The sequence below is a fragment of the Micropterus salmoides genome, unplaced genomic scaffold (genome assembly GCF_014851395.1).
Source record: "Micropterus salmoides isolate LMB-PRFRI ecotype aquatic unplaced genomic scaffold, ASM1485139v1 Ms_hic_scaffold_17, whole genome shotgun sequence".
Lineage (NCBI taxonomy): Eukaryota > Metazoa > Chordata > Actinopteri > Centrarchiformes > Centrarchidae > Micropterus > Micropterus salmoides.
This window is the reverse complement of record NW_024040817.1, coordinates 7,326,691-7,351,042: the sequence shown is the minus strand read 5'-3', so window position 1 is coordinate 7,351,042 and position 24,352 is coordinate 7,326,691. Positions and strand designations below refer to the sequence as shown.

Here is a 24,352-nt window from a genome sequence, read left to right as displayed (position 1 = left end):
ACTTGCACTGTTGTCTGCTGGCTCAGTGCAGACAGGAAATGCTGACCGGCTGAAGGAGCAATTTGATAATTGGAGATGAATTGTTTATCATGCAGATCACCATTCTCTCATGCATTATCTTCTGTTATCTATCTAAACATGTTATTATCGATCTATACAACTTCTATAGGTATAAATCTGTTTTATTCAGTTGTGACCCAGATTTCCTTTCTTTAAATCTGATTCTGTCAATGGAAAGTTTCACTTCTTTAATACAAGGTAGCCATATCTTGACAATGATTTATCTCAGATGATCTCTAGATTTTGGTTTGTTGTTTTGATTTGTTGCAATGATTCCAACTTGAAAAATAAATAACATCAATTTCTCCATTTTGAAACATATATCTGTTTTTCATATATCTCAAATCACTCATTTCTGGACTTGTTTTCTTTCTTTCTTATCATCTGTTTCTTTTCTCCGTCCTACAGGCAAGAGCACTCTGGGATCTGATGGGTGGTTAGAAGCCGAAGTTAAAGGGATTACTCTTGGCTGTCGAACACAGGAGGTCCTTGGAGCCAAGAGCGATCACCCGGCTGGCGTTGGGCCTCATCCCAGAGACAGCAGAAGGTCCTATCAGGATACATAAGTCCAGCTCTAATGGCTTGTGCACTTACCGTCGAGCCAAGAACCCTTGTTTGATACCGCAGGGTTGTCTTGAAGGTAAACCCTTTCTGTGCTTTTGGAATACTGCCTTACCGTCTGAGAGGAGAGCACATCTGCTATTTTATTGTTGACATGCTTTGTTCCGACACCTTTCTATCCAACGCATATGAACTTCATTCATGGTGTTCACCACAACAAAGCTAAGGCCTGGGAGGACTGTCTTTTGTCAAAGAATAGCTTGGGCTCAGGTCAAATATGGCCAGAGACGTCAGTCCTCTGAGCCTCATGCATTTGTCTGTAAGGCACCAGCAATGGGTTGGAGCCTCTCTGGGGTCCGTCCTCCCCTTCCTCCCCCTACGTTCTCTAATTTTCTACTACTTTCTGTCATGTGCAGCAGCAGCAGGAAGTTTACCCGGCATAGAACATGACTATGGCATTAGCCCAAAATTTGTTTGCACCCCTATTCCCCCAGAAGCAGACCCCAGCTGTTATTCTCCACCCAGTGTGCCCCATGGACCAAGCAGTAATGGCCACACTAATGGCCACAATGGCAGTAACCGGCGAAACACGATGTCTGACGAGGCCAAAGCCACCATCTTGCACCTGCGCGAGAGCCTTGTAAGGCAAAAGGAGACCATCCTGGACCAGCGGGAGACCATCAGGGAGCTGACCGCCAAGCTCACATTGTGCGAGGGCTTCGGTAGTCACCATAGCACTGGTCACCATGAAAACCGCCACGACAATCACCATGAGAACCATCATGATAACCACCATAATGACCACCACGGGCAGCACAGCAGCCACCATACGTCATCATCGCCACACCATGGGCCTTCTTTATATCACAGCAACGATCACCACTACTCCCATGGCAGCCACAGGTCGGACCCCCACCACAGGAAAGGCTCGTCATACGTAAAAAACAGCTCTTTCTCCCCTGAACAGACGGGCAAAACACTGCAGACACTGAAGGAGAGGCTGGAGAACTTGCAGGTGAGTGCAGAAATCAGCAATGCACGCTGAATTAGAAGGTATTTTTGCATTACCAATGGGGATTAAAACCCCTAAATAAAATTTAAATTTAAATACAGAAAATCTGTAGCAGCCCTGAAACACAAAATAAGGGAGTTGAAGCAAGTAAAGACGTTGCCTCTTGAGCAAGAGTATTTAGGCCATAATAAAATCTGACACAAGGTAATGTTTATTGTTAACTGATTTGGAGAAGATATGTCTCCACCACCTCTCAATGTCCGACACACACCACCTGAAAGCTAATATCAACTGTTTGTCTGCTGTCTCTGAGCTATTGGGCACTAATGTCCTCTCAGAGTTGTTGCAGCTCTCGATCTCTCTCCTGGATATCATAGGCTAAGCCTGAGCTCAAACAGGAAGCTGCTTTAAGTTTATTAGCCCTCACGTCTGACCTTAAACATCCCCTGTTTTCAACTATCATATGATGGAGGGAGATAAGTAAAGCTTAGAGGAGGGGGTACCAGTCTTTCTGAGAACGATCTCCAGATTATCATATCACATTGTTGTATGTAAATTAATTTAATGTTTATTCACCCTAGTTAATTGCATTGAGATTAAGGATCTGTTTCCCATGGGGAAACCAAACCAAGTACATCAACTTTGTATCACAAGGCAAAAAAGTTGGGTTTCCACTGATCCAGACATAAAAAACATTCACTTTGTAACAACAAATTAGTGCTAACTGGGAAATTTTAAAATTGTTGTTGCTCCTGTTTCCAAATTTAGTTTTTCTTCTAATTTGTAGATGTTGCACAGTATGTGATAGGATGTGCCACATTCTCTAAATTGTGTTCCGGCACCTAAAACAAGCCATGCATGTGGTTCAGCTGTCTCACTTGTGTTACAACATTTAATGATGCTGGTGTCACACTGCGAGACCAAAACCCTGCTCTCCACTAGCCTGTGAAAGCCTCTTTATTAGTGTAGGTGGTCTCCGTCTATGCACAGGGAAAGTGTTGCCAGAAATCCTCTTCAATCTCCCTGGAAGGTGTGAGACAAAACACAAGCAGAGCCAGGATTTACCTACCGTCACTCCCTCTACCAGGATGTCTACGCCACCAGCCTCTGGCCATGCGCCGAGGGGCACTAGCCAGCCTCACCTTCACTTAGCTTAATCCTCCCTGACGAGGCTATTAATCGTGGTGTGCGCTGACAGGGAACAAAGCCGGATTTGCTGGAGAGGAAGACGAGGATGAACAGGGGAGAGGAGGACTTGTAGGGCGAAACTATTCCCCTGCATCTTCAAAAGTCATTACAGAATTCTTTAATCACTGCATGTAACTGCATTTACTGCAAAGAACTTCTGACTTTTTGATGATTTTTAGATGTTTCCTCATGTTTTGGAAGCATGGATGTTCATTCTTGTTCTTTGAAAGTAGTTCTTAAAAAGTTTCATCAGAGCTGTCGAGACCCAGCAAATGATGTGTGTGTTTTCAGTGGTGTATAAAGACCTTACATAATGAACATTTGCAATTTTATTACCTTAGAATGAACTATTTCTTTCTATCTTTCAATGTCCTCTTACATGGAAGTCGCCATATTGCACCGCCATGTTTCTGCAGTAGCTCAAAAGGACAAACTGCTCTATAGAGCGAGTTTTGGCACTACGTTGAGTACGCACAAAGAAGAAAAAGTGATGTTAGTAGTAGTAAAAGTAGTAGTAGTCATCTGGTTTATTAGAAGTAAGAAAAGAATGGAAATTTGGACAAATGGAGGCCCACGCATATATTATTTAGCACAAGAGCCAACAAAGTATATCGGCCACCGCATTATGTAAATAACCCCCGCAGTTTTAGGGGGTTTAGGGCAAAGAATTTAGAATTTAGTGATAAAAACAAATGTAAATGGTGCCAAATAAATATATAGTCTAAACAAAGGAACATGTATGCCATTGTCATGAAGATAAATCATCAAAATCAAAAATATCATGTTTATAATGTGCACTTCTAAAGCCATTGTTTAATTTATTTAACTCAATCCCACAGTGCAAAGATGGAGCCTCTATTGTTTCCACTGTATGAACATGCTGTCAGAAATACTGATCAATTTCTGCATGCTTCTGCAGGCCAGGAACTCCTCCAGCTCCTACTCCAGTTCCCTGAGAGAACTCCTCCAGCGCAAGATCACCGCTCTGGAGGAGCAGCTGCACAGCTACTACCGAGATCACCGTGAATATGGTCACCATAACGACCACCACGATGACCACCATGATGACCACCACGACGACCACCGCAGCAGCAGCCACTATGACGACCATCATGATGACCACCACGATGACCATCATGGTACCAGTCACCACGATGACCACCATGATGACCACCATGGTACCGGTCACCATGAAGACCATCGCAACAACCACCGCAGTAACCACAGGCACAACCATCGCAGCAGTCACCATAATCGTCATCATGACCGCCAGTATGACTGGCACCACGGCCGGCATAATGGTTATTATGGCAACCATCACAGCAACCATCATGTTGACCGTCATGGTGACCATCATGATGACCATCATGATGACCATCATGATGACCACCACAATGACCACCATAATGATCACCATAATGATCACCACAATGACCACCATTATGATCACCACGACTATTACCATGGACCTGGACACTTCGATGACCACCACAATGACCACCACGATGACCACCATGATGACCACCATGACAACCACCATGGTATTGATTCTAACCCACAGCGGCTGCCTTTCAATAGCAAAGAGACAAGTCTGCGTGGAGCTGGGCACAGCAAGCTGGAAACAGTGCTCAGCCAACTGCACCACGGCAGCACTGACCACGGTACAAACGCACAACAGCTACTGCATAGTTTACCTTTCCATGTTATTGTTGTTTTAACATTTTAAACTACTCCCGTGATTATTTGCCTACATTTAAGTAACAGTAAGGCCACAGTTTTGCTCAACAACAAATACTAAGAATTAAACCTGGCAGGTCAGTTAACATTTTTTGCTGGAGAAGGTATGAGGTACAAGAAATCTGTCTGTTGCTGTTTTTAACTGTACATTTATCATGAAAGTTCCCTCAACAAAAAAAAAGATGGGTACTAGAAGTTCCATTGTTTTATTGCTCTTGTAGCTACACATTACCTAAACTGAACATGTTTTATATCATGCTCATGCTGTACTTTTACTAATTATACATCCTCCAGTCGTTTACTTTCGTTAAAGGAGTACAGTTGCACTTTGGGAAAAGGCATATTTAAAAAAATTTTTTTACTGTGCACGAGAAGGGATCACAAAAGTTGTTTTCTAAGTATGAGTTGTATCTATTTTTAGGAAACAAGTGGCTTAATTCTGTAACTTGAACGGAATCCTAAATACAAAATTCTCGTATGAAAGAACAAATAAACACAAACTGGTTTAACTCACGCATTCAATATGACTCACATGTAAAAACTCTTGGTAGAGAACATAAAACAATGCTTGTTAAGTTTGACTTGATCATAAATTACCTTTATGAACATTACAATAGCTAAAATTCCTACAGATAAGACAGAAGCATTTGGCTAAGACATCAAAGGATTTGCTTTGTCAGGTGTTGAAACAGTTTTATGTACTATCCAAATGAATCATCTGAATCAAAATTCTGCACTCTCCGTCTCACCAGGAAACCAAAAGAAGCTAAAGAGTCCTAGCGCTTTCTTGCTCGACTTTCCCATGAGGACCAACTACATGTATGCCAGGATGAAGCGGTCAGTGGTCAGCGAGATCTTTGCCCTGACTATCTGCCTGTGGCTAAAGGCAGGTGCAGGTCCTGGCATTGGTACTCCCTTCTCCTACGCCATACCTGGACAAGCAAATGAGCTGGTGCTCATCGAATGGGGCAGTAACCCCATGGAGCTGCTACTCAATGACAAGGTAAAAGCAATGCAATAAAAAGTAATGCACAGAATCAAGGGCCTGAAAATTTTGAGGAACCAAAATTTGGATACTAAAACTCACTTTATTGGATGTTTTACAAATTCAGTTGTTAAGATGACACATAGCTCCTCTTTGTGTGGTTATCCCCGCTGATTCTGGGACAGAAAACACTGGTATTGGTACTGTATATTAGGATTAAAGACATCCTCTATCCTCTAAGAAGTTCTTATAGAGGGATTTTCCAGTCAAAAATCTATTTCTCTGAGCTTTAGGAGACCAGTGACAGTAGGTAACACTGCAGTTCTCACACATCTATGCCCCAGAGTGTAAATAACCTTGCATGCAGTGAGGTATGACAGTGATACACACCTCAGCCTGACAGCAGCATCACCTCACCAGTGGAGGTCAGATCTACGATGAGAGGACTGTGACCTCAGATTCACCACAATATTTCCACAGAGCCAGGCTCTGTGTACTGTAGTGTACTGCTCTCAGTCACTGGTTAGTCAGATGAACTTGTCAGCTGGCAGTGACATTCACAGATTAAAAGGCAGGGGTGGAAATGAGAAGGAGACACACACATACATTCTGTCTTTGTATGTGCTATGCAGACAGAAGTAGTATTCAAGGTACAGGAAATATAGAGTATCAATGCCCATTTATGCTGGTGCTATATATAAAATAGTTAGCCAAATCATAGTCTATGCAGGTAGACACTAGTTGGCTTGACCCTCCTCAAACACAAAAAAACACAAAATCTTTAACTGGTCAGCTCGGGCTGCTTGTGTTTTCTCCTGTTAGTTTATGATGGCTGTGGGGATTGTACATTATGAAGACTACTAGTAAAGCCATTTCATCTGCAAACCTTCTGCTCAACATGAAGTGCAGCTATTTATCTAAATGAATGAAACAACTTTAATTCTGCAATTGCCTCATACATATAATACGACATGTACATGCATGTAGCATATTGTCAGTCTCTATCTTGAAAGAATATAAACACAGTTATTGTGGGTAATGAAAATAAAAGCATCACATGTCCTGATTACTTACAATATATTAGCCAAGTGTTGTAAATTTACAGTAAGGCTTAATATGTTAAAATATTTCATATCTAACATTTCCATTCTGTTTTTGGAGCTTTCTCTCTCTTTTATACCTACAAAGGAGGTCAGGTTACTTCAGGTCTTCTTATTTTCGTTTTGCTATTTCTCCCACAAAAGGCTTAGAAACTCCTGTGATTGCTGACATACAAATTATTCAATTGTTCTATTAGCCTCCTAATCTGTCATTCTCTGAAAGACTGATATCCTTTTCCCCTAAACAGAAGACAGATGTTTGTCCTTTTCCCTTCCTTGCCCCAGTAATGTGAGCAGTGAGCTTAGCAAACAAATCACAAAGCAATTAATCTGATTATAGTAATTGATTCGCCTAATTGTCTGTAGGAGTGACATTACCAGGAAGGAGAAACTGTCATGTTTGTTTTCTTCTACATGCACACTACTTGGCAGTCATCAAACCGATCAGTGACACAGTTAAATGATCCTCAGAATGCAGATTAATCTCAATCTTTAATTCATTTTCTAGAGTTTGAGGATGAACAAAGAGTGGATATTCTCACATTAGTTTGCCTACATTAGTCAGCACTTGAAAGACAATGAAAGACAATGCCTTGTTTCTGTGTGGATGGTCATATGTATGAATAACAGTGGGACATTTTTGTTGTCAAGGGTTTGTTATACATGAAGTTTTTAAAATGTTATACTCAAAGATAAATATCCACCACTTGAAACATTTGTTTGTAACATTTCTTAAACGGTGAACTTTGTGAAAGCCTCAGAGAATGCATATATATATATATGTGTATATATATACACACATATATATGGAACCATTTTATTCAGATTAATGAATCTGGTGCAAAATGTTTCCCTCATAAATAATGGTGTGACTGGGGCCTTAAACTAGAACAGTGGTTCCCAACATTGGGGCCAAGACTCCTTTAGATGGAAGATGAACACTTCTCATGGTACATCTGTCTGTCTCTGTCTATCTGTCCGTCCACCTGTGTTTAGGCGGTGACATTGCCCATAACCATGACAGATGGGAAGTGGCATCACATGTGCGTGACATGGTCGACACGCGATGGTGTCTGGGAAGCCTACCAAGACGGGTTGAAGAAAGGCTCGGGGCAAAACCTTTCCGCCTGGCACCCCATTAAGCCAGGAGGGACCTTCATCCTGGGCCAGGAGCAGGTAAGACATTCAGCATGCCGTCTGACAGAGATCCTGTGTGTACAAAAACTGTACATGGATACAGTTATTGGGGAATAACCATTTTCTCCATTAACTAACTCTAGTCATTTCTCTTTAGACTTGATGTCCTTAAATTTCATAAAATGAGCATGTTTTCCAATGCAATTATGTCTTAAAGAAACACATCCGACCACAAAAACTTTCTGGTCCAGACATGCAGTTATCAGCTACCCGACCCAAGAATTACATCCATATTGGACAATTCTCCACCTCACAATTCACAGCCAATGCCAACGTTCAGTACAAGTCTGTGAAGTAGTGTGTTGGGTCAGCACGTCTGACTTTTATGCAAGAGAAAGTTTGCCATCACAGACATGCAATCATTGTTTTCCTTCTTGCTACTGCAGCAGGAACAGTGATCTTTCAGCTGGATTTAGCTATAATCATGATATTGTTTTATGACTTTCAAAAGCTCACAGTTAGATCTTCAGGCAATCACCCCTGAGCAAAGGTTCAGATTATCCAATTCTTTCAAACTTGACCTGTTCTTCACTGGTCCTCACAGGACACGATGGGAGGCCGCTTTGATGTCACTCAGTCCTTCATGGGAGAGATGTCTGATCTCCAGTTCTGGTCCAGAGTCTTGACGCCCAGCGAGATCTACAGCCAGGCGACCTGCGGAGCCCACCTTACTGGTGATGTCATGTCCTGGTCGGAGGAGTCATTGGAGCTCCATGGAGGGCTCACCGAGATCCCCTTTGATCCCTGCCACTAAGGACTGACGCCGGAACCCCACACCGAAAGCTGTAGCATCATCATTACCACATGTTTTGTGGCATGCCCATGTCAAAAATTGTCGGAGAAATGGAAAATGTTATTTTGTCATGGATTAAAGATTGGAGAATAATTTAATTCATTGCTCTCTCTGTTTTTTCATCATATTGGTCTGCAGAAGATTAATAACAAAAGCTCAGTCAGGGGCAACAGACAGAGCAACGACTTATTTTGCTTTTCAATAAATCTTTTGCCATTCCTGTTCGATCTTTCTGCCTTCTCCACCTACACCTTCACTTCTTCGCTCTGACGCTCTCAGCAGGATGACTTTGAAAGCACCATAGGCCGCAGGGCTTTGGATTTACCGGCTGTGTGACCATGACTACGGCTGCTATGAGAGATCCAACACACATAATAGGATTTCTTTCCATCTGACCAGGTACAAAGGTTGCTTGTTGCCATTAGCTTACCTGCACTAGCTTTTTTGTCTGGTATGTGAGCAACATAAGCATTATAGAAGGTGAAAGAGTGGCTAAAAGGCACAGGATTTCTGACAAATTAAGCCACATGGACGATCTGAACTGTGAGGAGTCATACATGTTGCAAAATACTTAAAATTGAATATCTGCTCATTCTTTTGTGGAGACAGAGGAATATTGTTGCTGCAGGACTTTTTTACAATGCAGGTCAAATTTGGCACAGGGTTAGCGCAACCTACTGATGTTAATTTTGCACATTGTTGGCTGTTTTATACTAGTATTTCATATTGAAAACTCTACAACAGGCTTTTTTGTAGAAAGAAAAAAAAATGTAATGCATGTATTACGTGTTCTTTATGACTGTAAAATTGCAGGACTGAGTATGATGTTTTAAATTTAAACAATTCTCTGTCTGTAAGTGGATCTGTTTCTCTGTTCAAAAGTCAAACTGTCATAGAGAGCACGACCACGTCTCAACGAGCCACCTAACTGCATCAATACAGTTTTAACCATCTCTCAACATGCCACCACGTCATAATGCTGATGTCTCCTCTGCAACCGGTGGCTTACAGTGGGATTTATCTGTCGACAACAGATTTGATCCTGCCTATTTCCGACCAGCTCAAACCACATGGTAGAGTCAGACACACCAGCACAAACACGCTCAGAGAAGACGCAGTTGATCTCATGACAACTGTAGATGCACCTTCATGTTTTTATAACAAAAGAGGTTTTTGTACATGCAAATTATGTCAGATAGTCTGTTTTTAATTATTAAAAACATTTATTATGGCATTTCTCACATTGTAAATAATTTAATAAGTACATAGCACTTTCTCCACCCATTCTTAACCCTATGTTTGTTTGTAAAGCACATCTTTGGGAGTAAACTTTGTTTATTATAACCCTATCCCCTCCAACTTCATGGTGACAGAATCTCTCAGACTCCGGACTACATGATCCCGACAGTGTCGCACTACAGCTGTAAATATCTGCGAAATGTTTCTTAGACTGTAATGCCAAGACAAACAGCACTTTGAAACCATGCTACTGTTTTCTTCTTATGATAGTGGGCCAAATACATGTAACATGTCTTTCATATGTTTCTTCTGTCTTTGTTACATAGGCTTCAGTTTATACACCTCCTCCTACTACCGAACTGTGTAGTTTGTAAGCTGAATGTTGACATTAAATATGTAAAAAATAAGATAAACAATTTTATGCATGAAGACTTGCTTATTCTCGCCTTTGGTGTACATTTTGATTTCCATTAGGTGTTTTGTCATGTTTGTTTTTGTGTCTTTGGCTGTAAATATTCAAAGTATTACATTGTGTTCAGTCAACAGTCCCTCCCTTAAGTAAGCCAAAACTATAAACTGAGTTGTAAAACTTGAAAGAGGAAGAAAATGCTCTATAAACACTGTCAAATATTTGTATATATGTCAGGATTTTGAATAAAACTATTTACAATATTTTATGAATTCAAACTGGACTACAAACTAGTGTCTTATAACATTTTGCACAGTACAATCTATAATATGCACATTTTATATTGTTTTGTGACTGAATTCCAAAAGCAATTCGGTTAGGTTTAGGCACAAAACCTCTTTGTTTGGTTTTAAGGAAATATTGCGGTTTGGGTTAAAATTCTTTAGTTAAGGTTGGTGGATATCCCGTCGTCGGTCATCATTATAGTAAAAGTAGAACATGTGGTAAAGGTTAGGGAACGATTGTGATCATGTTTGTTTGTCACATATGTTCATCCTATCCATTTACTCCAATGGTCCTTAAGCCGACTTTGGTGCTCTATAACTTCACCTGAATTCATCCCGTCATAATTACTACAGCCACTAGCAGGCTTCAGCCTCATACCTAAACCTCAAAATAGTTAGACGGTCAATTGTTCCAAAACAACATATGACCATTCCCCATAACGACACTTTCTAGCACTGGAACATACCAGTCTGGCGACAGGGCTTCCGGACCTTAAGTATATTATGCAAATCATGTGATTTAAGTCAAATGACGTATAGCATGTGGTAAATATTGTGAAACGGTTGTAGTTCGGTTCAGGGAGCAAATTATAAAGTGACAACAGTACGGCACAGGCGCAAGCTTCAGCGAACTAAAATCTTACAATGCATACAATGCCTTTGCTTATTTAACTAATTTCATCAGTCTGTAGATGATGATAAATCAAATTCCTTACACCAGTTGATGGGTGCCCCATAACACATGACAACTTTTGTAGTCAGAGGTCACCAAGTATTCTAGAGCAAGTCAGACACACAACAGCAGACCATCATGACTGCTCAAAACAATTTCAATTCAATTTTATTTATATAGCGCCTAATCACAACAACAGTTATCTCACAGCGCTTTTCATAAAAGAGCAGGTCTAGACCGTGACTCTATGATGCTATTTACAGAAGCCCAACAGTTCCCACCAAGAGAAAGCACTAGGCGACAGAGGCAAGGAAAAACTTCCTTTTAAGAGGCAGAAACCTCGAGCAGAACCATGGATCAGGGTGGGCGACCATCTGCCTCGACCGGTTGGGGGTGAAGGAGAGAGAGAGAGAGAGAGAGAGAGAGAGAGAGAGAGAGAGGGCAGGAGAGGAACAGAGAGAAAAAGAGAGGGATGGAAGGAGAGGGAGGGGAGGGAGGTAGCCTACACAATATACACACAGAGGTACAGACAGTGAAGGTGAAGTTGCTATAGTCTAAATGAAAAATGGTCCAGATATTTATAGTAGTGTTAATGATAACAGTCGTAATGTTAATGATTATAATAACAATAATAACAATAGGACTAGCAACAATAGTCGTTGCAGTAGAGGGTGTCGAGCAGGAACACGGGGGCAGCAGGTGACCCGCAACCACAGATCCAGACTCCACAGCTCCAGAGCCAGAAAACCTGCAGGAAGTGATAGGAGGAGAGAGGAGAGGGATGAGAAAGCACAAGACTACCAGAAAGGGGAGAAGTTGTGTTAGTAACATGCAATAATGGGATGAGGTTGCATACAGAGGGAGAGAAAGTAGAGGAGAGAGGAGCTCAGTGCATCATGGGAAATCCCCCGGCAGTCTAGGCCTATAGCAGCATAACTAAGGGATGGTTCAGGACTCACCTGAGCCAGCCCTAACTATAAGCTTTATCAAAGAGGAAAGTCTTAAGCCTACTTTTAAATGTGGAGATGGTGTCTGCCTCCTGAACCCAAACTGGAACCACAGGAGAGGAGCTTGATAGCTCTGGTGGGGTAGTAAGGTACTATGAGCTCTTTAAGATAAGATGGTGCCATTAAGAGCCATTTAGAGCTTTGTCGATGAGAAGAATGATTTTAAATTCTATTATAATCTATATAAAACAAACCCACACAGCACAATACAAGTTTAAAGTTTCAGCTTACTCTTTTTCAGTAAATATCTCCTTTCCTCTTGCTCATGTTGACTGTGAATGGTGTAATCTGCGTCCAATAAAGCTGTAGTCAGACAAACACTGTCGTTGGGGAATTGGGAATTCCAGAGTTAAAACAAATGCCATGTTTATTGTGAAAGGACAAAAAACTTGAATATAAAATAATAAACTCTATATTGATGAAAAATGTAACTCTACAATATCTAATCCCCAATTTCACTGCTCATGCCTAAACACCAGTGTTAGCCGACAATTACATAATATAATGAAATGATAGGGTTGGCTCTCAGCCAGCTAACATCAGATTGCTCATTTTAAGTAAAAGAAATGCTAATAACGAATCTCTGAAGGTAGGAAAGTTAAGTGTATTAAAGCAGCTAGATAGCTACTGACATTAACCTGCTGCTTCTCCATTAGCGTGTGCTGCACCGGACTGGAGCAGCTGCGCTGCGAGTAATGCAGAAAGACAAGATGTTCAGCTAACGTCAATGTTAGGAAATGGTAAGGTATGAGTACAGGAAATGTAATATTTACTAATACAGTTAAGAAAGACCCCCCTCAACTGTTGTTTTTGCCTCTTTTGGGGGGGTCCAAGCCTTAACTAGGGGGGTCAGACACCCCCAATTTTCCCTGTAATTCAAATCATGGTTTGGTTAGGTTTAGACAACAAAACTGCTTAGGTTGAGGAAAAGATCATGGTTTGGGTATAAATATGTGCATTGCGCAAACCACGTGATGGGACTCGAACCACGGTCTTCTCAATGAAAATCTTTTTTTACAAAATTTTACAAAAGACTTCTACTTTAGGAATTTTACTGAGGAATTTTACTTTATTTTATATTATATCACCTGACTTCTTCTGCCGCTAGAGGTCCCTGCCTAACAAAAGGCATAAATCTTGTTTGGGCTGGCTTTGTCAAATTATTGATGTCATTCTTCTTGGGAGGACAGTCTCAAACAAACACTGGGCTGAGAGGATTCATTGCCTCACTGTTTTAAAATACAGTATTAGACCAAAGAGAACAATACATTGTTAAAATGAAAGCCCTAAGAAGTATCAAAAATGGGGTATGATATCACATCAATCTTAATGATTTTAACTGGAAGAACAGAAAAAACACTGGAAGATCAAGACACATGTCAAATATAATAAACGTTGGATTACCATTTAAGCAAAGTAGACATCTGACCCAGTTAATGGGGTCCCAGCAGATGATATTTTCTCAGGGGCCTTTTAGCAGGTTGATCCAATGAAATAAATAAAGTGCAGGTGCGAATGTCTCTGTGTTACACTGATGACTAACAGTATTCGTCAACAACAATTTACAGTACTGGAGAAATGAAGAACAGATGGTGATGGGGACTCGCATGGTAGACTGCTGAAATCTTCCAGCTTGTTTGGTTATCAGACCTAGTTCTGCTTTGCATACAGCTGCAGAGGAGCCAGTATTTTCATATGAGATGTTTAATTCTACATTGAAAACTAACCAGAGGAGCACTGGGCTGTTCTTTTGTAGCTGTTTGGGAGGATTTATGTATTGAAACAAAATGTGCACATCATGCATTAATGCAGCATTAACTTAAACCAAATCTTTATGTTGGAACTGATGAAACCATGGGAGTGAACAATGGATCGGCTATTTTGGAAGAAGAACAACAGGAAACGTCTACAGACCAAAGTAACTGTTTTTCTTGCTACAGCCACATGTTTTAAACTTCACAAAAGATATTAATTAATTTTTGTTTCTATAAAATCATGATTTTATCATGCAAATTAAAGCCTCTTCATTTTACACAGAGATCAAGTGCATTAAGTGGATTTTTGGAGTACTTGCAATTTCTGTGTTTTATATTTTGTGCTGTTTTACAAATCAATTACCTGCATGATCTGTGTCAAGTGAGTTTTACTCATTATTACCTTAGCTTATGATTTTGTTAATGAGTTGTCCTTTCTGTTTTGCAGTGACTAGTTTAAAGGCTGTGTCCCAAAGAACAATGATAACTATAACATAATAGTAGCTAATAATAATAATTTAAAAAAGTTATTTGTCTGGCTATGCAGATTGTTTCAGCTTTATTTGCTGAGGTTTTGAGAAGTGCCTCCTTCAGTAAATTTTGTTAGTTGTGTGTTTTTGTGCATTTAAGTGGCATCATAAAATCTCAAAAATGTTTCTTTCCAGAAACATATATAGCCCAGCTACTTAGGATAATCTACAAACCTCGCTGTGGGGGGGCAGCTGAAGTCCCTGCAACACTTCAGCAAATAAAATTGAAACTATCAGCACTGCTACATTCCATCATAGGTGAGTGGGAAATACAAGCTGCCAGTGTATGAGGTACATCTGCAGAATCTCATCCCTATTCAACAATCGAGCAGTACAGCAAGCTAATCGATATGATCCTACAATCACTTTTAACTCAACATCAGCCTCATAAAGACAGAATTTACTGCTGGACTGTTGGATTGATTCATTTAAATGTTCAATAATGTAATAAGTCAGCTGCTGAAATAGCAGTTTATGTAAAGTGTTGCTTTTTGTCCGTGTTGCTGTTTTGTCTCTCAGGCTTGTTCAGTCACTACAGACAGCTGGCTCATTACTTCTCTCTGCTCTGCTTTCTGCTCACCATCATCACTCTGTTCCAGACTTTCTGCTGTGAGTACTTTATGATACTTTGATGTCGAAACAGGTGCAAGTTTTTATTAATTCATGTAAATCTTTGATACACAGTAATAATAAAGGGATATCAAGGCCCATTTTAGTACAAACTCAATGAGCTACACTTCCAATCCATAAAGCAGCAAGTGAAATACACAGTAGAATTATACAAATACAATACGATAAAGAAAAGAGAAAGGAAAAATAAATACATATTAAGAGGTATTTTATAGGAAGAGATATTGTATGTAATTTATATTTAACACAATTTATAGTGTATAGTAAATTATAAAATATAATTCAGAAATGGACGTAACCAACATTACATTAAGATTAATTTAGGTGTAGTTTTCTTTTTTGTCAATAAATGCAATGAGAAGAACAAAAGCAACAATGTGTTAGTCCATACCTCAATACTTTCTGACTTCCCTGTCTGTGGCTCTCAGCTCCAAGCCCCTCGGTTCCTACTGAAGACGAAGATCTTCAGAAAAAAAAGGTCTTACCAACATGTGGTATTTTTTGTTATTATATAAAGGCTCAAACATTTCCTAAAACAGCTGATCAATGTAGTTTTTAGTTTTAGTTTTAGTCACAGGATGACATTTGTTGGGGACTATTTCCTGTGGCGGATTAATACACATTTGGTGTATTAAGTGTTTGTGTTCATGGTAGTGAAGGAGCGTGTCACCCAGTGCAGCAGTGTGGCTCAATGACGTGTTTTAATGTGATGTGGTTTTGGACAACAGCGGGCCTTTGTGGCACAGAGGAATGACATATATCTTTAGAAAGATAAATCTCCTAGCTTTGGATACTCACATAATGGAAGGATCACATGATTGTTAGGTTTTTTTTCATGGTATTTGTTGACAAAAAGGGTATTGACAGCAGCCATGAATTGATAACGTCTTCATCCAGAATATTCTTTAGACTCGAAACAGCAGCTGTCAATCTGACAGAAATGCAGACGTCATTCTTTTCACATCTTATTTTAGACTGAATGTCTTCATTTGAAGGTTTTATAGAGAGGATTAACTCTTTATGTTCCTTCAGAATGGATCTTTTTTTTACCTCCCCCCGACACATCTTTTTAGTGTCCTGTATCCATGGAAACAGGTGATGGGACATTGTGCATGTCATTTTATGTCTTTTATGTGTGTTTGATATCACAGTGGTTCAGATCACCTTGATGTTCCAGTCACAGTCAATCCTGCAGGAAACCAAACTAAGAGATCTGACAAACAGACTGGAGAAGCTCAACCAGTCGTATCGCCTCCTGTTCTCCCAGTATCCAGCTCTGAACGAGTACTGCCCAGTCAGCAACTCCACCACCAGTGGTAAGCGCTGTGTGTGTGCGCTCTTGGGGTCAGGACTAATGAGCACCCAAGCTTTAGATCTTGGTAGTGAGGACATTGAGTTGAGAAAAAGTTAATTAGGTATAGGCCGATGTTAAAATAACACTGGTACTTAAATATGCAAATATCAGCCTGTCAGGATAAAAAAGAGAGGGAAAAGTGAAATGACAGCATTTTCCTCTCCCTCATTATCACCTCTGAAGTTCCACTGGCCAAGGCACTTAACCACAAACTGCTCCTGTGAAGCTGCTCAGTGGCCATGAGATCAGGCTTTGGCGTTACCTGGTGTGAATATGTGCAACTGGCTTTCACATGTGTTTCACTTCATGGCCTACTTGTTTCAGCTCTTTTTCAATTCCCTTTGTCAGTGTTGACTTTCCAGTCATTCCGTAGAATCGGGCATGCATCTGCAGATTAAACACTAGGAATTATTTGCAGAAACCGTTTGACCCTGCAGCTCTGATTTGCATAGTGCAAAAGTACACAAACCACAAACAGCTCAAGCTTGGCAAAGTGAGCTGTGCATTTTAAAATATGTTTTGTGTATGATACTGGTGGAATCTGCACTTCTTTATGTGCATTAAACATTTTGCATGACTATCACAACTCCCGGTATGCATGATGTACTACTGTTGTGCTGTGTACTGTTTCTTAAAATAATACACACAAATTAACTTAACAAAATTAATTTGAAAACATTTGAACATGCTTTTAGTGGGCTTTTGATGCAGCCTATTATTTTTACACTATTGATTTTAAAAGGTACATTCAATTTTGTAATTCATGCACAAAAGGGTTGAAACAGTCACATAGGAATGTTTTCACAGTTAGAAAAAATCTGTTGAACATTGACCCAGTCTTGGCTTTATGACAGGGTCATCTGGAGCAGATCAAAACACAAAACTCACTCTCACTCATTTCATCCGTCTTCTTTGGGTTATTTTACGCAGAGAGAGTGTGCAGACCATGTCAAGCCGGCTGGACACATCAGGGAGAGAAATGTTTCCTCTTCAGTCAAGACAGAGCGGACTGGATCAGCAGCCAGTACCACTGTCTGGCACTAGGGGGCGCTGTGGCCACAGTTAGAACAGAGGAGGAGCAGGTGAACACAAACTTCGTTCCTGCTTTATTCAATCATTTAATTCATTCATTAAACGCACTTCATTTTCATTTCATATTTTATTCGTTAAGTTATTATAAGTGTGTTTAAATTCCATTATACTACACATAATATCACTGGAAAGTGGGAAATCTCTGCCCTCTTTCTTTAGTGTTCATGTGTCTTACTTAGAGCTCCACTGATGATATTTTTGCATCTGTCCAGTTGTAAACATTTGAAATGCTTTCCCTGAAATATCAGATTCAAGGACACACATTTTGACACCATGAGAGAGAGGAGTTAAGAATAGATTTAAGACCTCTATGAAATATGGAGATGTCTGCAGGAACGGCCACTGCTTGAGGTCATCTGAGGTTTTCTTTTTCTGTTTTACTGTATATGTAACACAGTTTATGTTCTTTGAGGGGAATTAAACCTTTCTTCTGACTTGTTTCTCAGGTGTTTCTGTGGAAAAAGGCTCAGAGTCTGAGCCATGGAGACTCGTACTGGCTGGGCCTGAGGAGCAGTGGTGGTGACAGGGGCTGGCAGTGGAGTGACGGCTCCCCGGTGGAAAAGGGACCCAAGTGAGTAATGACAAGCAGGAGGTCCAAAATGGACGCTCCTGAGGTGACGAGCCATCGGACTCTGATTTCTATTCCTGCAGCTTGAGAGTATGGTCACATGCTGCTGGTTCACTTGTGAGGACACAAGTATGGGACCTTGAGATGAGTGATTCCATGTGAAGATATTAAAATGTATGCCCTGAGTGAAATATTTGTTTTATGAGATCTACTGACTCTGTTCAGACTTTCCTCCAGGGTAACAAGAAACAGAAGTCTCGCTCAAGGACAATTCTCGCTCTGAAATCTCATGAGAGGCGAGTTGTTGCTGAAAATGCCAATTCAACCGAGGGAGAGGAGTTTGTTTTGTACATAGAAGAACTGCTAGAAAGACTCCTCTCTCCAATTCTGACTCATGTTTCAACCGTCATCTTCCTGCAACAACTCACCTCTCACGAGATTTCAGGGCGAGAATTGTCCTTGAGCAAGACTTCAGGTTTCACTGGGAGTCACTCGCAGGGATCCTCTCCCTGTACCTAGTAAAGTCCAAAGTAATTTCGACCCCAAAACATGTGTTAATAGGGCCCAGGTTTCAAAATAAGGGAAATTATCCTTTAACAGTCATTCAAGCACCAGGTAAAGTGAAATAGCCTTGAATCATACATTTTGATCATACTCAGCAGTAACCTTCTCTTTGGATATACTGTCATCATGTTTGATCGGAGGGGCTTGAAAGTCAGTGGGAGGCTGTTTTAATTTTATGATGCATTTCCTCTGAAGGAGTAGTGGTTGCCATGGTAACAGATTAAAGAATATGGGTCCCCCCCCCCCCAACCACCACTTCTCTGCAGGTTTTGGGAGCGTGAGCCCGATCAAACAGACAGCAGGGAGCTGTGTGGTCGACTCGCCCCAGGAGACGACTACAGGAGGAGCTGGTTCACTTACAGATGTTCCAACCTTCTCAGGAGGATCTGTGAAAGGAGACAAGCTACTCTACAGTGAGAGGAAAGGAAATGAAATAAGTTACAAAGAAGCAGAAAGGGCCAGATTAGTAAGAAGCAATTCAGAAGCATGCAACTGATATGAGCCTATATAAGATGTTGATTTAAATGTATTAGCTAAATAGTAATAAAATACTAAAATAATTCTTGTATGTTTGATGTAGCCTTTTAGTTGTTATTGTTTGGTGTTTCCTTACCAGGGATATAACTTCACTGATCATTATTCAAACTCCTCTGAAGATTAGTAATATTTGTGTGTGATTTTGCCTTTAAAAAATAAACAATAGGAATACTATTATGAGTGATTAAAAAAAAACTGATGTTTTCTTGTAATGGGGATGCAAAATAAATGTGTTAGATGATATATGAAATTATTATTAAATTTAAAGGTCAGGATTCTTTACTTTCACATACAAAAATTCATCCCCTTAACCATTTGCTAACATGTTTTTGATGGTGTGGAAAAGTAACCCACACAGACACGGGGAGAACATGCAACTCTGCATAGAAAGACCCGGGACGACCAGGGTGCGAACATGCTACCATCTTGGCCACAATGCTATCATCCACTGGACCACTGTGCTGAACATGCAAGAACAAAATTGATATAAGCACAAATATTTTTAACACTAGATCCACGCTCTGGTTTTGTCTTAGGTTAGCATTCATCTTCAGTAGAAATTCGTTAAGATTTTCTGTCTGAGGTCATATATAACATAATTTAAATGCTGCAATTGAATGTGGTATTTAACCATTTTGTGTTAGCATTCATCATCATAATCATCATGTCAACAGGTTGTCTCAGGGCCTCTGTGGGTTGTCTGCACCGCATCATCCTTGTCTGCTGTTTTCAGTCTGCAGTTGTACGTCCTCGGAGTGTCCAGCAGGTGGCGGTGCTGCCTTTTCAAACATCATTTTAAGCGTGTGTTTCCCGACATGCACTGCGAGTTAGCGGCCCTTCAGACGAAAGGTCACCGAGGGTTGAGATTATAAGGTTAGCGGAATTTCTCTGTGGAAGGTAAACAGGTTTTTCTTAAGAATACCTTGCGTTTTGCTTCATCAGTACGTTGTTAGTTATGGCTTTTAAGTGTATGTATATTAGCCGGTTAGGTACGTTATCAGGTTAGATGAATAAGCGTCCACGTAATCATTAGCAAACATCCAGTGACGGCTAACCCGCTTAACGTTAAATTTAACTTTGTCTTTAACGTTATCTGTAAAGCCTAATGACAGAGAACCACTCTTATTCTTTTTAATACGATATATTGTTCAACCAGCGTTAAGTGTATTCTTCACAAACAGCTGAACAGTCGCTTCCTTTCACTGGTTCTCGGCTCTGAAGGTTAGCCCAACCCGCTAGAACCTACCGTCATCTGTTGAACTCCATTTGGGAAAAGCGGTGTTTTTAATATTTCCCGTGTTATTATTAAATTCATACGTAGTAGAGCACAATTGAAGGTATTTTAATAGTCAGTAGGGTCATCTGGTAATTTCGGCTCTAAAGACAGTTAACCAAGACCTGCTTAAACTAAGCAAATGGTGAAGTTTATCAACTAACGTCAGTGCGCGTTGCTATCCACTGCCATGGACTGTGCGTTTGGGGGATAAAAATGGGCTCTCTTGTAGTGAAGATCAACTGTGGTCCTGCAGTGTTAGTCAGTGTGATCTAATTTTAGAGTTGCTCACACACTGTTGGACCTCTGCACATATCCAGCAGCTGAAGATGTCTGACCATATCGAGGAGAAGATCAAGAACTACAGGACGGCTCCGTTCGACGCCCGCTTCCCCAACACCAACCAGACCCGCAACTGTTTCCAGAACTATCTGGGTAAAGGCAACCTGCTTCATTTCACTGTTGTACTTAAGTTCATAAAGTAGATAATCTGTCAAGGCTGTTAAAGATGGATGTGATTATTCAGTTTTCTTCACACCTTGTCTTGCCACTTTTCCTTGTGTCAGACCTGTAACTTTACTCTGCTGTTCCCTCGTTTCTTCCAATACTGAATCCAACCTGAACTTTTAATGGACACAGGTCACATCTACCTCAGAGTCACTCTGCTTTGCTCTAAGGCTTCTGTGTTCGCTGTGAATGAATGTGTGAATGGAAGAGCTGAGTTTAACTGCAACTTTAAAGTCAAACATTCTCACTCGCTTCCTTTTCTCTCATCTTGATTCCTGTCATCTGTTCATGCAAAGGCTTTTACTTTCCATTGTATTTGGCACGGTATTTTCCTTTACTGCCGCTGTGTCAAGGTAGTATCATGTTTGATCTGCTGAAGACTAAATTATGGATGAACGGTTTCTTTACTCATATTCATTATTGATCACTGCTCGTAGCAATTGTGGTATTTAATGTCCTCTTACTTCTGTCTTCTGTTTCCAAACTGCGGGGGATCCCGTTACGGGGCGCCAGCTGTGCACGTTTATAGGTGATAGATATTTATTAGTCCTTTCGGAAATTCATAGTGTGTCATACAGCAAACATCGGACCAACAACCAGACAGCTGCTTTACAAACACAAACATAACCCGAGTGCTCTACAAGTTATACTAAAGGCTCGTGCAGACTACACGACTTTCAGCGTCGGCCGCTGGCATGCCGTTCACACAACTTGCCATCATATGATGGCAGTCTTGAAGTTGTTGTGGCGTTCACACTACGTGACAGATCGGTGACAGGGACGCACACACACTACAAGAGCAGATAGCCGTGTCACCCGACCTTTCTCACGTGAACGGGAAATGAGCGATCCTGCACACGAAACAGCTGTTTGTTATTATAAAGATGGCGATTATAAAGACAAAGAATCTGGGTTAAGGATGGATTAGCACACGCAGGTAGCAGGGATTGTCTGAGCTACAGAGAGAGCTGCAGGGGAGTTAAAAGGTGCAACTCCCCGACAGCCAGTTAACTCCTGACTGTGAGGTTACAACTCACGGGCCAAAAAGGAGAATAACAAACGCACGTGTGCACATTTTCAGCTGAGGACTGCGGCTTAATTTGGCTTCAACTCAACAATCAGTCATGATTTCAGTTAAATGCTAAAGTTGCTGTTGCCTTGTCTGCGGTCTGCTGGCAGAACACCAGCTGCTTTCTGATAAAGTGCCGTCGTGCTGTTGCAGAGGTGACAAAAGTTTAATTTTACGGTGGACGGACGGTAACATTACAGAGTTTCTTTAGCTTGAAATAATCCTAGACTTTGGACACTTCTTTGTCCCTCACTGTTTTTCTCTCTCTTCCTCCACTTTGCAAACAGCGCCATCATAATCACGTCCTGTTCACAGCGTATACGTGATGTGCGACAGTTATAAATGTCCCTGTGAAACACTGTGCTGTATAGTTAAATGGATTAAACGAAGCATCAATGCAAAGAATTTGTGTAGAAGCATTTTATTAATCGATTTAATCGATGAATCATTTCAGCCCTTGTGGACTTTTAATGTCTGGTTGTAGTCTACAGGGCATTTCAAGAGGAAAAAATATTTAAGAATTTAGGTCGTGATTGCGATTAAATAGATTGTTAGATAATTTTTTTGCCCAGATCTCCCAACCTTAAATTAATTTATAGAAAGTGTTGATTGTTTGGACTTTAAAACAGTGGCAGACTGATGGCTCACTCTGATTGACAGCCAGTTTATTTCCTGCTCTGACATCTCTTGTTTCTCACTGTGTTGTCTGCAGATTTCCACAGATGCAATAAAGCTCTGTCTGCCAAAGACCAGGACACAGCTCCCTGTGATTGGTACCAGAGGGTCTACAAGAGCCTCTGCCCCATGAGCTGGGTAAGTTACACAAATACATGATTTGACACCTGTTAATTTAAATAATAATAACTATGATTGATTATTTTCATATTCAAAATTACTGTTTCATCATTTAACAATTGCTGTGATCAACTACACAAATGTCGTCTCTCCAGCTCAAGATCATTTGTCTAAGTTGTCTTAATTGCATTATGTCAGATATTAAGTTCACATTTTTACTTTAAGCCTGATATCTTGGTCCTATTTATGTTTATCTCTATTTTCTCGTTCTCTCTCCTGCAGGTTCAGAAATGGGACGAGCAGGTGGAGGCAGGAAATTTCCCCGGAAAGATCTGAACGCACACATTCCTCTCCAGCCCCTCTGTACCGGTCTTCATCTTACTAACTTAATGTAACGCATCTACTCTGTCTGTACAGAAGTAAATAATAAATTGTATACTGTCACTGTGAACCCTGTTGTTTTGATTTATACTTTATTGATTCTCACTCAGACTAGTGTGGACAACTGCCCTGGATATCAGCCTTGGACATGATTAGAGCTCTCACTATGTGCACTAAATCTGTTAAAAGCATGAGATAGAGCTTCAGGTGCCACTTAACAGTGTACCACTTAACAGGGCCCAGAGTCTCCACAGTATTGTTAAATGGCCAGATATTAAATATTAATGGGTCGCTTTTAATTAGCAAATACTTTCATTCACATTGGCAGGCTGACAAGCGGCAAAAAACAACCTGGTTTATAGGATAGAATTTAATAAAAATATGAAGCTATAAGATGGACACATGAAGAGAAACAACTAACTTATTTTCTTTGTTTTTTGCTTTATCCCTTGGTTCTGAAATGTGGAAATGACAATGTGTCGGAGGTGAGGAATGGGTTTTGCATTTTGCTATTTACCATTAAACTTTAATAAAAAGCCTATAATCCCAATTAGACACCTGTCCCTTTTACTGGCCCGGTGTGGCTACATGTTGTGACAAACAAAGGCAGGTCTCAATTAGATGCCTGGACGTTCTTTGGATGTATGAAACCTCTTTAAGCCCGTCGGGTCACCCGCTTGAGCTAGATATAAACTGCTTAGATCATGCATATACCAATGTTGAAATGTTAAAACCTCTGTCAACATGGAAATGCTACACATCCTTAGCAGTTAGATTATCCACAATTCAATAGTTTTTGTTAATTTTACAGAAATAATGAGCGTCATTCAGATTTACTGGCATGGCTAAGGAATTAAAGGCATGTCCCAAATATAGGCAGTGTGAGTTTAGTGATTTAAGCAAATAAAAGCCTGGGTTATTAATGGAAGTTTTACAGTATAAAGTGAAAATATGGAGAATGGAGAAGTGTATTTTATTTGTGTAGCCTAAAATTACAAAGCTGCATCAGAGGGTTTCATAATACAAACGACATAATTAAATAAAACAAATAAC

At 40.5% G+C, this 24,352-nt stretch overlaps 3 protein-coding genes across 5 annotated transcripts; all 3 read left to right on the top strand.

Annotated features, from left to right (window-relative positions):
• Positions 1-898: 898 nt before the first annotated feature.
• LOC119907741 (neuronal pentraxin-1-like) lies at positions 899-8,635 on the top strand. Its single transcript, XM_038725425.1, has 7 exons — positions 899-1,636; positions 3,741-3,999; positions 4,177-4,316; positions 4,428-4,482; positions 5,311-5,561; positions 7,640-7,819; positions 8,385-8,635. Exons 1-7 carry the CDS (start codon positions 899-901, stop codon positions 8,592-8,594), a joined length of 1,833 nt encoding a protein of 610 aa, XP_038581353.1. The 3' UTR covers positions 8,595-8,635.
• A 5,337-nt stretch (positions 8,636-13,972) lies between these two features.
• Positions 13,973-19,448, top strand: LOC119907809 (C-type lectin domain family 6 member A-like). 2 transcript variants are annotated; one of them, XM_038725493.1, is made up of 7 exons: positions 13,973-14,163; positions 14,665-14,787; positions 15,049-15,138; positions 16,311-16,475; positions 17,444-17,595; positions 18,052-18,176; positions 19,004-19,448. In XM_038725493.1, the coding sequence occupies exons 1-7, from the start codon at positions 14,100-14,102 to the stop codon at positions 19,152-19,154; spliced, it is 870 nt and encodes a 289-aa protein (XP_038581421.1). In that variant the 5' UTR covers positions 13,973-14,099; the 3' UTR covers positions 19,155-19,448. The 2 variants fall into 2 exon arrangements, with proteins under 2 accessions (XP_038581421.1, XP_038581422.1); XM_038725494.1 differs by lacking the exon at positions 14,665-14,787 and having other exon boundaries at positions 13,974-14,163.
• Positions 19,449-20,067: 619 nt separating this feature from the next.
• Positions 20,068-23,369, top strand: LOC119907810 (cytochrome c oxidase subunit 6B1-like). Of its 2 annotated transcripts, none has more exons than XM_038725495.1 (4): positions 20,068-20,171; positions 20,868-20,982; positions 22,836-22,936; positions 23,201-23,369. In XM_038725495.1, the coding sequence occupies exons 2-4, from the start codon at positions 20,877-20,879 to the stop codon at positions 23,252-23,254; spliced, it is 261 nt and encodes an 86-aa protein (XP_038581423.1). In that variant the 5' UTR covers positions 20,068-20,171; positions 20,868-20,876; the 3' UTR covers positions 23,255-23,369. The 2 variants fall into 2 exon arrangements, with proteins under 2 accessions (XP_038581423.1, XP_038581425.1); XM_038725497.1 differs by having other exon boundaries at positions 20,075-20,171; positions 20,860-20,982.
• Positions 23,370-24,352: the final 983 nt, after the last annotated feature.